Source organism: Amblyomma americanum, chromosome 9 (assembly GCF_052857255.1).
Source record: "Amblyomma americanum isolate KBUSLIRL-KWMA chromosome 9, ASM5285725v1, whole genome shotgun sequence".
NCBI classification, from domain to species: domain Eukaryota; kingdom Metazoa; phylum Arthropoda; class Arachnida; order Ixodida; family Ixodidae; genus Amblyomma; species Amblyomma americanum.
In genome coordinates, this window is record NC_135505.1 from 12,227,192 (window position 1) to 12,243,312 (window position 16,121).

At 49.8% G+C, this 16,121-nt stretch overlaps 1 protein-coding gene across 1 annotated transcript in view; it reads left to right on the forward strand.

Annotated features, from left to right (window-relative positions):
• The window catches only part of LOC144104995 (uncharacterized), a 77,897-nt gene extending 63,849 nt beyond the window's left edge, over positions 1–14,048 (forward strand). The window contains exons 6-7 of the mRNA XM_077638218.1: positions 12,709–12,931; positions 13,966–14,048. Coding sequence (XP_077494344.1) covers positions 12,709–12,931; positions 13,966–13,998 — 256 coding nt within the window. The 3' untranslated portion in view covers positions 13,999–14,048. The remainder of the gene's footprint in view (positions 1–12,708; positions 12,932–13,965) is intronic.
• The last annotated feature ends 2,073 nt before the right edge of the window (positions 14,049–16,121 follow it).

Below are 16,121 nucleotides of genomic sequence, written 5' to 3' on the forward strand. Positions count from 1 at the left end.
CACGGCCGCGGTCACTTAGAAGTTCTTTCGGGGCGCCGTGACGAAGAACAAGACTGTGTAGAATGAAGTGAGCGACATCGTTTGCGGTAGCAGATTTGAGAGCCGACGTTTCGACGTAACGGGTGAGATGGTCAACGGCAACGATGATCCACCGATTATTAGCCGAAGTAGTTGGAAGCGGGCCATAAAGATCAATGCCGACGCGGTCAAAGGGACGGCCAGGGCAAGGTAACGGCTGCAATGGAGCGGCGGCGGAGTGGGGAGGTTTCTTGCGACGTTGGCAGGCGGTGCATGACCGAATGTCCTGACGTATGTAGCGGTACACACCTCGCCAGTAGAATCGCTGACGAAGGCGAGCATATGTTTTCAGTACACCGGCGTGGCCGCATTGTGGAGCGGCGTGAAAAGAGGCACAGATTGTAGCACGGAGGTGTCGAGGGATGACCAACAGCCACTTCCGGCCGTCGGGGAGGTAATTACGGCGGTATAAGAGGCCATCACGAACGGCGAAGTGGTGGGCTTGGCGGCAAAGGGTCCGGGTCGAATGATGCGGCGAGGGAGTGTTCAGGAAGTTTAGCAGCGAGGTGATCCAAGGATGCTGCAGTTGTTCGGAGAGCATATCAGGGATGTTGAACGAAGAGAATTCGTAGGAACAGACGAGGGCAGAGGTTGACTCGCATGGGAGTGGTGAACGAGAAAGGGCGTCGGCGTCCGAGTGCTTGCGGCCGGAGTGATAAATGACGTGTATATCAAACTCCTGGAGACGTAAAGCCCAGCGGGCGAGTCGGCCAGAAGGATCTTTCAGGGAGGATAGCCAGCATAGGGCGTGGTGGTCTGTGACGACATAGAAGGGCCGGCCGTAAATGTAAGGGCGGAACTTGGCAATTGCCCAAATGATGGCGAGACATTCTTTTTCTGTGACAGAATAGTTTGATTCCGCCTTGGTGAGGGCGCGGCTGGCGTAAGCGACGACGTATTCCGGATACCCAGGCTTTCGCTGGGCAAGAACTGCGCCCAAGCCCACACCGCTCGCGTCAGTGTGAACTTCTGTCGGACAGGCGGGATCAAAATGGCGAAGGATGGGAGGAGAGACCAGCAGGCGGCGTAAAGTGGTGAACGCGGTATCGCAGGCGGGGGACCAAGACGAAAGGTTCGGGCTGCCGGCAAGAAGCTGCGTTAAAGGGGCGATGATACTGGCGAAATTTCGGATGAAGCGGCGAAAATATGAGCATAAGCCTATAAAACTGCGAAGTTCTTTTAAGGTGGTTGGTTTGGGGAAGTCAGCGACGGCGCGAAGTTTGGCAGGGTCAGGAAGAACGCCGTCTTTGGAGATGACATGGCCTAATATTGTGAGCTGCGTTGCACCGAAGTGTCATTTTTTCAAGTTTAGTTGGAGGCCGGCGTCAGTAAGGCTAGTGAGTACGCGCTGAAAGCGGTGCAGGTGGGAAGGACAATCTTTGGAAAAAACGACAATGTCATCTAGGTAACACAGACAAGTTTCCCATTTGAGGCCACTGAGAATAGTGTCCATCATCCTTTCGAATGTGGCTGGAGCATTGCAGAGGCCGAATGGCATCACATTGAACTCATACAAGCCGTCTGGGGTGACGAAAGCGGTTTTCGGCCTGTTGTTCGCTGCCATCGGGACCTGCCAGTAGCCGGAGCGTAAGTGGAGGGATGAAAAATACTCCGCTCCCTGCAAGCAATCCAGTGCGTCGTCGATTCGGGGTAGAGGATAAACATCCTTGCGTGTGATCTTGTTGAGACGGCGGTAGTCCACACAGAACCTGATGGAGCCATCTTTTTTCGTCACCAAGACAACAGGAGAGGCCCAAGGGCTGTGAGAAGGCTGTATTATGCCGTGCCGAAGCATGTCGTCAACATTGTCACGGATGACGCGGCGCTCGCTCGGCAAGACTCGGTACGGTCGCTGACGCAAGGGAGCGTGGGTACCAGTGTCAATTGTGTGAGAGACGGCCAATGCGCGCCCCAAAGAGGGCTGGGAAAGGTCGAAAGAGTTGCGGAAGCGGCAGAGAAGTTCCAAGATTTGGTCACGGTAAGCGGACGGAAGGTGGGGAGCGATGTTACGACGAAAGACGTCGATGGAAATCGGATCGGGCGCTGTCGCACAACAGGCTAAGGCAGTAACTGGGGAACAGGCACGGGTATCGGAGAACTCGGAAGCAAGAGCAGGGTCCAGTTCTTCAATAGAGCCGAGGCATTCGCCGCGAAGAACAAACGACGGGCAAGAAAATGGGTTGGTGACATAGATGGCGCAGTGGCCATCGGAAATCGAGACAACGGCGAATGGAATGAGGAGGCGCTGATGGCGAGTGGCTGCTGCGGTAGGTGTGAAAAGAACAGGGCCGCTGAGGAAAGAGTCGGGGCGGAGCGGAACGAGGGCTGAAGAGGAGGGAGGTATGTCGGTGTCGGCAGCTACAAGAAGCTTAGCGGAGCGCACAGGTAGGTCACACAACGAAACATCACACAGGGGAGAAAGCTCAAGTTCCGCACGGACACAATCAATCACTGCACGGTGGGTCGAGAGGAAATCGCAGCCGAGGATGACATCGTGAGAGCAGGCGGTCAGCACAACAAACTCGATGGTATAGGCGACGTCGTTGATAGAAACGCGTACCGTGCATGCGGCGATTGGGTGGATGCGCTGAGAGGTGGCCGTACGTAGTGGAAAGTCAGACAGCGGCGTTGTCACCTTACGAAGTTTGCGGCGAAGAGCATCACTAATTACTGACACTGCAGCACCCGTGTCGACGAGCGCGAGAACGGGGACGCCTTCAACAGACACCTCAATCACGTTAACAGGAGAACACGGAGGACTTAAAAAGTTGGCAAAACACGCAGTTCTTGCCTCCTGAACTGCGGCAGTCAGTTTTCCTCTGGGAGAGGGTCAGGGCGGCGGAGCATCGGAGAAATGGAACGTCGACGAGGGGAAGGCGAGCGGCGAGTAGGGTACTGGGAGCGATGTGTAGAGGAGGCAGAAGAGACATTAGGCAAGGGCGGCCCGGAATCGTAGCGGAAATTGCGCATGAAATCGCCAGAACGAGGAGATCGCTGACCGCAAAAGCGTGCGACATGGCCCGGAAGACCGCAGGAATAGTATATCGGTCGATTGTCCTCGGTACGCCAGGGGTTTGTAGGGTTTCGGCGGGGTCGACGAACAGGGACCTGCGGCGGGGGTATAGACGGCGGTGGAGCATTAAAGGCCGGGCTGCTAGGGTAGGCGGCAGAGGTGGGCGAGCGCCGTGTACCGGTGACTGCTTCAGCATAGGTGAGCGGCGCTGCCACGGGAGGAGGTGGGGGACTGGATGGCAGAACTGCAGCGACCTGCTCCTGAATAGCACGACGGATAGTGGGCGTGAGAGATGGCGCCAGGTCGTGCGGAGGGCAGACGGGGTCGGGAATGTGATGCAGCAGAGAAAGCTGGCGAGCGATCTCTTCGCTGATGAAGTCTTTAACCTGCTGCAGGAACAGGGACTGCTCAGCCGACGAGCCACCAAGGGCCAAGCCAGCAAGACCCCCCGCAGGCGCGCCGGACTGCCGCGTAGATGCGCGTTGCTTGCGGAGTTCGTCGAAGCTTTGGCACAGCTGGATGACGATAGCGACGGAGGTGGGGTTCTTCGCCAGCAGCATCTGGAAAGCGTCATCGGCTATGCCTTTAAGTATGTGGTTGACTTTATCCCCTTCGGACATGGAGGGGTTGACACGCTTGCACAGGTCAACGATGTCCTCGATGTAGCTTGTGAACGTCTCGGAAGGTAGCTGAGATCGAGCACGAAGACGTTGCTCGGCGCGAAGCTTCCGGACGGCAGGGCGGCCGAAAACGTCGGCAAATCTCGTTTTAAAGGACGGCCAGGTGGGAAGATCGGCCTCATGGTTGCGAAACCATAGGTTGGCAACGTCCGTTAGGTAGAAGAAGACGTTGCTAAGTTTCACGGAATCGCCCCACCGATTGTAAGTGCTGATGCGCTCATAGGAGGCCAGCCAATCGTCGACGTCTTGGTCATCGGTGCCACTAAATGGAGAAGGGTCACGCTGGCGCTGCACCCCGTGACAGAGTACGGTGGCAGGGATGGGCTGCGATGGTTCACTCGGACCTTCCGGCATGGTGGCGGAGACGAGGAGCGTTCCACTTCGAAGTTCCAGGATGAGGACCGGGACGGGAACCGAGGCACCTCCACCAAGTGTCAAGGCGTTTATTTGAAGCACAGGTCGGTTGGTCTTGGTTGACCGGCGACACGACGGGCACACTCACAGGCGTCGTTCGAAAAACCCAGCTGCACTTCGTCTGCTTCTTCGTTGTCCCGCTTGAACTCGTCCGCTTCTTCGCTGCGCTGCGCCTGTCGGTCCCATTACAGTGTCCGCAACACACTCCCTTGTAAATCACATAACACCAACAACAGCAGCAACAACAAGATAAATCCCAGAGATACATTAACACAACAACAAGATACATGCCAGAGATACCTAGAGCTGTTCAGTTGGCTCTACTGATGAAGTCTGCTCCAACGTTATCTTCTGTCTTCATTGAAATTGGGGTTTACTGGTACCATATCCCACCCCCGAAATGTCAATAGTCCCTCTTTGAAACGGTAGGTCGATGGCTGGCATCTTGCCCAGAGGCACAGGACCACCTCTTCCCTTCGGAACTGTGCGCTGGCACACATCACATGAGCGAACAAAGCGCTTAACGTCACTCTGAACACCCGGCCAAAAGAACTCCTCGGTGATCCTAGACACTGTTTTTTGAACACCCTGGTGTCCGGCCATAATGGCGTCATATCCTAAGCGTAGCACTGTCTCTCGCATATCTCTCGGTAACACCAGCTGTTGGACCCGCCTTCCTGAACTAAATATGCACTCCCTGTGCAGAAGACCATTTACCAATTGATATTCGAATGACGAAGGACACTTCTTTCTTTTCACTCTTTCCCCGACTCTTTCGAAGCAGGCCTTCAAGCTCTGGTCTACTTTTTGCCTAATTCCAATTTCACCCGGTGTAACGCTTAGGCACATCGTAACAGGCGTAGAGAGCGGACGCTGCGTTGCTCGGGCTGTCGCTTGAGCTCTTGTCTCTACTGCCGAGGAAAAACTGACTGCACCCTTCTGAGCTGTGGCGGGCATTTCCTCCTTTGGATGTTCTTTAGCGTCGAGCATCCTCCACTCGGGATCGGGGTCTTCGACACCTCTTGCACCCGTAATGTTCCCCAAGATGAGATCGTAGATGAGTTGGTCTACGCATTTTACCACCACCTGCCCAGTATAATATGGCGTGGAGCCTAGAATCCTGGCTTCAGGAAGGTACCTTACTGTGCTGTCTACCACAGCGACGGCCGACGCTTCCCCTGTAAGATCCTCCTCTTTCACCAGGCTTCTCCGAACCAAGACTGTGTTGGCTGCGCTGTCTCTAAGCACCACTATAGGACGGTCCCCTATTTTCCTAACCACCACTGGCATTGCTGCTTTCGACTTGGATGTTCCACTCACTGCCTCATTTTGCAGCGGCGTTTGCTCTCCTTTCAGCTGTGGAATTTCGGGTGGCGTGATAAGTTCTACCCTAGAGCCGACAACGCATGCAGCTGGGTCCTGCGTCCTGTATCGGCACTCATCCAGAGTATGACCCCTCTTCTTACAACCTTGACACACAACCTGTGTGTTTTTTGGGCAGCACTACTAGTCCGACACTCAGCTGCACGGTGTCCCCCCTTGCCGCAGAGAAAACACCTTACTGGCGCCTTAGATGCACTGCCATATGCTCTTGGTTTTGCCGCATCTGTATCTAGGGTGTTTTGGGTTTCCTCGTTTGCCTTACTCAAATTCCTTAACCCTTGAGCCTCGAGGAATTGGCCAGCAGTGTCGGCGAACTCTTCCAACGAACAAAGCTTTCTTTCCTTCAGGAATAGCGCCAGCTTTGAGCTGCAACACGCTAAAATTTGCTCTGTGACCAGCTTGTCACGCACACCTTCAAAACTCTTTTCTGTGTTTGACCTATCAAGCCGCCTATCAAAGTAGTTGGATAGCCTGCAGGAAAACGGCTTAGCGGTTTCCGAATCCTCAGGTTTCGCGGTGCGAAATCTCTCACGAGAACCCTCTGCCGTAAGCCTGAATCTTTGGAGGAGTGCCTTTTTTACTTTCACGTAGTCCATGAAATCAGCAGCAGACATCCTTCCAAAAACATTCAGCGCCTCTCCGACTAAACACATGCTCAATGCCGTGGCCCATTCACTGCGCTCCCAGCCTTGCCCCAAAGCTATCCGCTCGAATCGTTGCAGATATGCATCCAAATCATCTCTCTTGTCATCAAAAGGAGCCATCAGCTTTCTTGGACAAACTCTAGCCGGTTTAGGGGATTCTGTACCCGCTAAGGAACGCTGGTCATTGTATGTGATCTCCTCATATCCTCCCGCGACATGCGCCTTTTTCCACAAAATAAACACCTTGTCCCGTTCTATCCTTCTTTTCTCCTGTTCTTCTGCCTCGCCGGCTCTTCTAGCTTCTCGCTCTTCTGCCTCGCGAGCACTTTTCTCCTCGCGCTCTTCTGCTTCGCAAGCTCTTTTCGCCTCGCGCTCTTCTCCTTCACGAGCTCTTTTCTCGCTCTTCTGCCTCGCGAGCGTCTGCGTGTGCTTGCGCCCTTTCCTCTCTCTGCCTCTTTCTCTCCTCCTCATAAAGATGCATCGCCTCTTCCTTGCTTAACCCTAGCTTGAGCGCCAGTTCTAACGTTCTTGCCAAATCCATCCTTTCTGCCGTCGAGAGATCAGAAAAATCCGAGACAAAACGAAAAGAAAAAGGAAATGAATCCTGGCAGGCTCGCCACTTATCTTCGTCACGGATCTCTCCGGAGAACACTCGGACTGAAAGAATGGATTAGGCGACGGGTGTACCCACACAAACGCACATTTAATACACCCCGCGTGACACACACACTAGAACACAGGACTAACAAACCTAACACAAAACGCAAAGACTATGAATACAAACGACCCGGGCACACTGCTACCAGCGTCTACTACTATCGCTCTACTTTTAGCGGTCGGCGTTCCTGCTCACGGTTGGTTCGGTGCGGCTGCGGCGTTGTATGGATCCCGTAGCCGGCGTCGAGGCGGCGTTCGGCGTGCTTGGGCTGGCGTCGCTGGCGGTGTCCTACAAGCTCCCGGTCCAAGCGCCCGTGGAGGTGATGCCGGTGTGGTTGGCGTTGGGGGCACCACCCAGATAGGTGGCAACAGCGCTGGAGACACTCCTGGCCGTAGCAGGTGGTAGCGTCCTCTGTTGAGTTCCCGGAACGGGCTCAGGCACGGCAGGAAGTCCACGATGCGATGTCGTAGAACGCGAGCTCACCGGAGCAGTAGCCGGCGTCGCTCTCTTCCAGCCGATGTATCCCTGACCCGCCGGAGCCTCCGCTTCTCTGCTGTTCCCCCCTGTGCCTCGCTCTCACTCGCCCTTTTATAGCCTCGGTGTTAGTCCACGTAAGCCTTGTCGTCGTCTTCTTCTCTTCTCCACCAATCATCTCTCTCCACCTCACCGAATGCTTCTCCACCAAACATCTCTCTCCACCTGAACGAATGCTTCTTCTCCTCTTCTTTATTCTTCGGTTAATTCGCGTCGTCTTCTTCACACCTTTTTCCATTAAAATCTAATTTAGGCTCCTTAATGTATGGGACAGTGATGGCATGGCCGATGGTGATGTTTGCTGGCAGGCGTCCTGGGTAATGATGAGCGAAGGCAGCTGTCGGCCGCTGCGGAGATGAGTCGTTGGTAGACGTAGGGGAAAGGCGCACCTCCACCAAATATGTTGCGGGAAAGAATATATTTACAGCTATGTACATCAGCGAAGGAACAGCTACGAGCGGCACTCAGAATAGTCAGAACTTCGTTGTCGTCTTCGTCTTCATCCACCCGTTCACTCGCTCAGTCTCGTCGTCGTCTTCCCGGTTCAATGCCTAGAGCTTGTTCAAAAGGCTGGCTTCATTGATAAAATTAAAAAGACATGACAAATTAACAAGTTCCTGATCATATAATTGGTCTTGGGGGGGAAAGAAAATGGCGCAGTATCTGTCTCATATACCGTTGGACACCAGAACCGCGCCGTAAGGGAAGGGTAAAGGAGGGAGTGAAAGAAGAGAGGAAGAGAGAGGTGCCGTAGTGGAGGGCTCCGGAATAATTTCGACCACCTGGGGATCTTTAACGTGCACTGACATCGCACAGCACACGGGCGCCTCAGCGTTTTTCCTCCATAAAAACGCAGCCGCCGCGGTCGGGTTCGAACCCGGGAACTCCGGATCGGTAGTCGAGCGCCCTAACCACTGAGCCACCGCGGCGGGGTCCTGATCATCTAAAAGCAACGTGTGGTGTAAGGGGTGTATTCATTGTAGAACGTTATAAACTACGTTTTTTTAGTTGTTCAAATTTTGCCCATGAAACAAAATGTGGTTTACTGTGAGGTCATCGCCACTCATTGCGCAGTGAGTTTTGTCTTATTCTGTCACTATGATGTTCTGTGTAAGGTGTGCGTGTCCAGTATGTAGACGACATAAAATAATTTCTGTAAAACGTTCCTATCTGTACATGATTTCCATTCTCCCAAAATGGGCTTTACATAGAGTAGTTCCTTGTTTACTTGCTCCTCCCATGTAGCCTGCTGCTTATTTTTCAATTTACTGTATATTAGTTTCAAACAATCCCCATGTGGAATGTTCACGGGTTTCATTTGACCGAATCGTGCCTGTGCTGCGCACGCATGCAATTGCTTTTTCATTATCAACTATTCCGACATGGCTGGGCACCCAGCAGAATTTATTTTTATGTTTTTTGTGTCGTGAGTTTAAATATTATGTATGATGTTTCCTATTATGATTTCAGGAGCATTTCTACAGTGCAGTGCTTTGAGCATATTAAGGGAGTCAGTTTAAATGATGTTGTTTTTATGTTTACTCTTACTAATTCCATGCCAGCAGCGCACTAAAGATGAGGCCCAAGAACATGAAGTACTTCTTGTTCTTCTTGTCGTACTTCTTGTTTTTGTGTCTCGTCCTTATAGTGCGCTGCTAGCATAGATCCTAGCCGACTAGCCCAACAACAAGTACTGTACTTGCTATTTGTTCTACACGTACGAAGACGGCATAACACTCGGCAGTAAAAAAGCATATGCGCACTGTGGCAGTCTCATTATATTTTCACTGTTTCGTTGATATACTACTCTTCCAACATGACTCTGTTCTTGAGCGATCAGTGTAAAATTGAGTATAGCTGTCAAATCTTTCTTGCAGTGCAAATTATTCTTGCAGTACGTGCTAGTGTCATCATCAGTCTGACTACACCCACTGCAGGAAAAAGACCTCACCCATGTCTCTCCAATTAACCCTGTCCTTTGCCAGCTGCACCCACGCTATGCCTGCAAACGTTTCTATTGAGGGATATTTGTAACCTTCTATTCATGATCTGAGAGAACCTGCCATATGCGCTCCACCACATTCTTATCCTTCTAGTTATTTCCCTCTCATCATACGAATCAGCTGTCACTACCTGCCCTAAGTAGACGTATTCCTTAACCACTTCCACCTCGTTGCCAATTGTGAACTGCTGTTTCCTTGCTCGACTCTTGAACATTAATTTGGTTTTCTGCATGTTAATATTCAGACCCACCGTACTGGTCTAACTCATTGATCATGATTTGCAGTTCCTGAGGGACTTAGCAAGGCAGTGTCAGCAGCGAATCGAAGATTATTTAGGTATTCTCAAACAACTCTTAATATCCAGCTGTTTCCAATTCAGTAAAAGTTCTTTTTGGGATAGTTCGTTCATTTTGAACCAAGGAACCTAACTCAGGTTTCGGAATACCTCCTGTAGACAGTCGGTGAATAGCGTTGGCGAGATCGTGTCTCCTTGCCTGACGCCTTTCCTTATTGGAATTTTACTGCTGACTTTATGGACGACTTTGTAGCTGTACAGTTCCTATATATATCTTCCAGCATTTTGACATAGGACTGATTCCGCAATGACTGTATGACTGCTGAGGCTTCCAATGTGTCAAATACTTTCTCATAATCAATAATGGCGATATATAGGGGTTGTTTATATTCTGCGCATTTCTCTATCATCTGATTGATAGTGTGACTACGATCTATTGTTGACTATCCTTTACGAGAGCCTGCTTGATAATTTGGTTGATTAAAGTCTAAGGTTGCCCTGACTCTATTAGCATTTACCTTAGTAAATTCCTTGTAGGCAACGGACAGTAAGCTGACCGGTCTGTAATTTTTTATGTCTTTGGGGTCTCCTTTCTTATGAATTCAGATTATATATGCGTTCTTCCAAGCTTCTGGTGTGGTCGAAGTCATAAGGGACTGTTTGCTTTTTGCTTATATGTGTCAATGTGAAGTCCCATACTGCGATGAGGCTCAGCCATGGCGATGGTCTTGTCTCGAAGCAATGTTAGGTAGGGTATCTAGTGTAGCTTGCGTTTCGCATTTAGCTTCAAAGCGCAGTAAAAATGGTCCAACCTGGTTTGTTGTTGAATAATCTTTTGCATGGGCATTTTGTCACAATGGGATGGCAGAGATGTTTCGAAAGACAACCGATATTTAAGATGTATGTGCATGTAATAGCGATTCTTCGACCCTCTAGAGCGGGCTCATTAGCTTCAACATGAAGGCTGGTTACCGTGGATGTTCTCTGTGCTCCAGATGATAGGCGCAGACCAAGGTTATGAACATGGCTTAATCGTTTAAGGACGGATGCTCTTGCTTATCCAAGGACTACACACCCATAGTCCAACTTAGAGAGTACCAGAGAGGGGCAGACTTTTAAAAGGCATGCTCTGTCAGAAGCCCATCGTTTTCGTGAGAGAATTTTTCGATAATGAGGGTTTGAAAAGCTTTAATTTTAAGGTTTTTAATGTGTGGTAAAAACGTGAGTTTCGTTTTAAAAGTGGCGCTAAACATTTATGGTGCAGTTTTTTTCCAATACAGATTAGGATCAATCTGTAAGCCACGTTTAATTGAGAACACAACAGCTACTGTTTTTCTTAGGTTAAAGTTACATAAACCGAATAGAACATGGACTTGTGTATTACTTTAGCTAAGGAATTCATTTTTACTACGAAGACTGTCGCGCATAGAATACACCACTGGGGTACGCTGTTCTCTTGGGTGGAAGTCATGGAGAAAATTGCTGCTTGCGGACGAATGCCTGAAAAAATGCTGCTTGCGGATGAAAGCGCCCCGAATGGTGTTTTCTAGGTGGTTTAACATGCTTTTTAAAATCCACATTATTGTATGTCTAAAAGTTGCCGGGATTCAAGTACAAAAGTCAGTGTAATGTTTACTGTATTTTTGAAAGATTTAGCAAGGCCGCTGGTGAAGACTATTGGTCTGTACCTGGTAGGACTTGGTGGTTGTTTTCCGGGTTTCAGAAAAGGTATTATGACTGCTTTTTTTCACTCCACAAGTATTTTCCCATTTATCCATATTTTGTTAAAGAGTTTCAAAAGGGCCTCAAGGCAGCCTGGGAGAGATGGGAACGCATAGTGTATTGCATGTTGTCTGGTCCTAGTGTTGTCTTTTCACCGGAATATAATACCTTTTTAATTCCTGCAGTGTGACAGGCTGGTTGTATTCATCATGCGTGCCTGCTACGGAGAAAAATTTTTGTTTTTCTAGTGCTGCTTTTTGCTTCTGGAAGGTGTTTGTGCAGTTGGCCGAACATGAATCTTCAGCAAAATGCTTGCCCAGTATGTTGGTCTGTTCTTCTATTAATATCTGCGTACCGGGAGTTGTCAAGAGCAGAAGTGTGAAGGGGTGTGGCCAGCAGGGAATTTACGAACTTTTCCCCCTATGTTCTTTGATTGTATAGAACTGCTTATTGAGGACACACATTTCAGCTAGGAGGTTTTCTCTGTATTTCTTCGAACGTACCGCGTGTAATAATAGCAGTGTAATCAATCTTCATTTTCATTCCTTCAATCTGAACAAGGCCCCTGTAGCGGGCCTGAAACGCCTTATGTTTTAAAGAGCCATAGAAAAGGGTGTTTGTGCTTGGCTTTAAAATGCTTTCACTAAGTGGAGTACAGGCCACCGAGCGTCCATGCCGCGTACAAGACCACAAAAAGCGAGCGAGAAATTCACAATACGTTTGTAAAAATTCTCGCTTCTGCACCTCGCAGCTACACGCGGTGCCAGTGCTTTGCGCTAAACCTGGCATACGACGTCACGTCGTGCAAGTGACGTTAGCAGCCGGGGGTTATCATTGGTTCAGGCGTCACACGCTACCAAAGCCGCTCAGCGGACGCCGCAGATGGTGGAGGTAGGGGAGGGACAGGCGGAGGGGCGCCGACGTTTTGGCGTGCGAAAATTGATGACAGCAAGGGCAGACGCAAAGAGACGTAAGTTCAAATTTTGACTGCATATAAGTCGGCTTCCACAAGACGCATTTAAGCAATTCTTGCAGGAGGATATTGGTGAACTGGCGTCCTTTAACAGACAAACTGCGACTTTCTGATGCCCTTTCTGAGGCCCTTTTACGATTGATCGGCGCTCGATACTTTTCCCCTTTAGTGATGACCGTGCTACGTCAATAATTTATGCGTCTAATTTGTTCAGAAGGCGAAGCATTGGGTTTAGTATGCTTTCAAAGCCAAAGTTTCTTCTATACGTTGTTCTACAAGTGAAGACGAACACCCGTCTGCGCCTCTTTCAGAATTCATTTGCAGGCGCAGAATAAAGAAGTGGCTAGCGTAGTGTCCACCGGTTTCACGACCTGCCTCCTGAAGGTTTACAGGCTAGGTTTCATATTTGTGAACGCTGCTCACCGAGTTCAAGCGCACGTGATAACAGACTGGCCTTGGCACAAGGCGCCGGAGATACCTCTGAGTGGCTTGGTAGCCTCTCCCCTACCGATCCGCGCACCAGAGCTGAGAATAGTAAGTGAATGACCTCTTCCCACGATTTTCACTTCTCTCGTCCTCCGTGTTTGGAACGCACAGGTATCCATAACTAATTAATTAAATGCATTCTTTCAATTCATTTAGGGCGAAAAACTAAGGTGAGGTGATAAAACGTTATAAAGACAGGCTCGGTGCTGACTTCCTAGTGTCACCTTATTCTCCGAACCAAGGTATCGAGGCCTTGTAGTGCTGTGTCTAAGCGGTAGATGTGCGGAGTGCGCTTTCTTCATGCCGTGGAAGGTAAGATAGAACAAACTTAGGGTAACTCGCGAAAACGTTTTTGCAGGCTAGTTGGTGCATACCTAAATTGGTTTACAGCGCAGACAGACACAACTAGCCTCAGTTGTTAATTAGCGCTCTGTTCTGTCACTTCATTTCTTCCTGTATTTTGACTGCTTGCGCTGTAAACCCCTTTAGGGTAACTAGCTTGCAGCTGCAGCAAGCGACCCAGAAGCCGTACGCTGTTCAAGACAGAAAACAAGATCCACGGGTCACTGTTCATGCCACTTGCATGACTTAGTTACTGAGCCCGCCATGCTGCTGTCCGTGTCGCTAACATTCACAGCGCAAGACGAACACGGCTTCGACGTTCTTGTGCGCGTACTGCTTTTTAGGTTTTTTAGCTTTTTGTTTTTTCCTTTTTTTGTCGTGTGCAGAAAATGATGTGTTCGCTTGCGATGTGGCGCCGTTACCAGATGCTCATGATTGTACCTTTTCGTTGCTGCGCATGCCCGCTGTACACCATATATAGTCGCTCTCACAGCAATAAACTTTTGTTGAAGTCGGCGCTTTGTGGTGTCTCCCCTCGTGTCCGTGTTCGACTTGCGCTGTGAATGTTAGCATGAAGTACCAACTCGCCCAGCAACTGATTTTAAGCAAGTCCGTGTCGATAGCGATTCGTGAAGTAACATTTGGAATTACTTTATATACTTATCATATGCACTAATTTCTCTCGTGAAAGTATTTCTCTTATCGGCGATCTGACGTCTTTCGTTTTGTGTATCTTTCAGGTGTCCGGCCATTTCAGTATTATAAAATTGTAGCATAAGCGCTGCAACTTCCCCGCAAGTACTTCTTCCTTGGAAAGTCATCGTGCCCAAGGATGCATGTTGAATTCCTTAAAATAAAAGGCACAGGCTGTCTCCAGATGTTCTTTCTCGTGGGAGGCAAGTTGCCATGTAAGCTAGAACAGAGCAAGACTGCGGAGACAGCATGAGCGTTACATGTCCGCAGCGACAGCACAGCGCGCCAAAGACTAAAAGGGCTTAAAACATGCCTTTGATGAACCGGTGCAGAGAGACAGCGGAGGAAGGACGACGTGGGCGTCCACGTCGTCCTTCTTACGCTTTGCGTTCATTCTCGTACTTGTGCGCTGTCTTTTTGCGCTGGTTAATCACTGATCGTCGAAGACCAAGTAGCCCAACAGCAAGTGTTACTCAACTGCTGAGACCTGTATAAACTGTCATCACTGAGAAGACATGTTGAGCACATAATACTACACGACCTGGGTGCTTTGGTCAGCTCCACCTCAGACTTTTTATCCTACTGAAAGCCTTGCTAGTTCAGGGGGCATGTTATGCCAAAATATCAGTAGCGAACGTCCAAAGAAGCCGAAAATTACCCACATATAACCATGAAACATTCACTGAATGTCGGATGTTTACGAGACCTACTGTTAAGTTTCAGCGGGGCCAGAGAGGAACGGCATGGACACAAGACAACGAACGTGATCGATGCAGGCGCTCTATCCTGAGTCCGCGCTGTTGCTTTGCGCTATATCAGTTCAACTCACAATGAGCAACACTGCCGTAATCACAGCGGTGCGCTTTGGTCATCAACCATGTCGCGCGAGAAAAATGGATATCTGAGAATCCCCCCAGAAATGTCTAAAATCGAAATTGCTGCCTTTCATAGGACGTTTAATTAACGTTATTTACCCAACGGCTTTATCGCAATCACTACCTCATTGTAATCCCTAATTGAAGCTAGTGTCCGGTGAGGAGCAGGCGCCAGCCCCTTTTTTATATAGAACCATCGCCAACAGCACCACATATTCAGATAACGTCAGCAGATTGCTGATAGGCTTTCGCAAGGATATCCCGGCCTCACCGGTTGATGTCCCGCCTCACAGCGACAATGAATACGTATGCGCTGTCACAGTTATTGCCGGACAACAGTACACTCTGATTGGAGTATATCTTGAGCCAGGCACGCCATTTGATGCTTTGAGACTTGAAGACTTGATAGCAAGGACGCCCTCTCCACATATTATTTGCGGAGACTTCAATGCTCATAATGAAATTTGGGGCAGCTCACATACATGTGCCCGAGGTGCCAAGCTTGCAAAACTTCTCTCCAAGCATTCAGTTCAGCCATTAAATGACGGCAGCATCACCTACCTCCGAGGCCCGACGACTACCAGCAGCATCGACGTGACATTTGTCACAAGTTCATTCGCCCACAACTTTGGCTGGTGCACTGATTTGGAGACACGTGGAAGCGACCATTACCCAATCCTCATATCGGCTTTCCATGCGCAGAGGAACCCAAAGAAATTCCTTATAAAATCAACAGACTGGGACGCATACAAGGACGCTGTAAGCAGAAGAGTTACTGCGGCAACTCGCAATGAGGAATTAGCATCGACAATTGCGTATTGCCTGAGGGCAAGTACACAACTTACAGCTAAAAATGATAACATACCTTCAAATGATGACACATTCCAAAGGCTTTGCGCTATACGCAGGCGAGCTGAAAGGAAAGCTCTGCGCACAAAAAGGCTCGATGACCTACGTGCATGCCGACGGGCACAACGTCACATTCGACGCTACATGGATAAACTCAGTCGGCAAAAGTGGCGTGACTTTTGTTCTACGCTGGATGTGCGCAAACCAGTAACCAATATTTGGCGGATAGTTAGAGGTATGCGCACGCCACTTCAACAACTCCACCCCTTCGCTGCACTCTCCCTTCACGAACAAAAATCTATAAAAGAAGTCTCAGAAGAATACTGCATGCTGCTGTCGGCAGGGTCAGGGCATTCGACACTCTCCGCAGATGGTCAAACAGGCATCCCAAAGGCAGCAGTGCCAGCGTTAGACCTGCCTTTCACAATGGAAGAACTATCCACAGCTATCGCAGAGACAAACAGGCACACGTCTCCGGG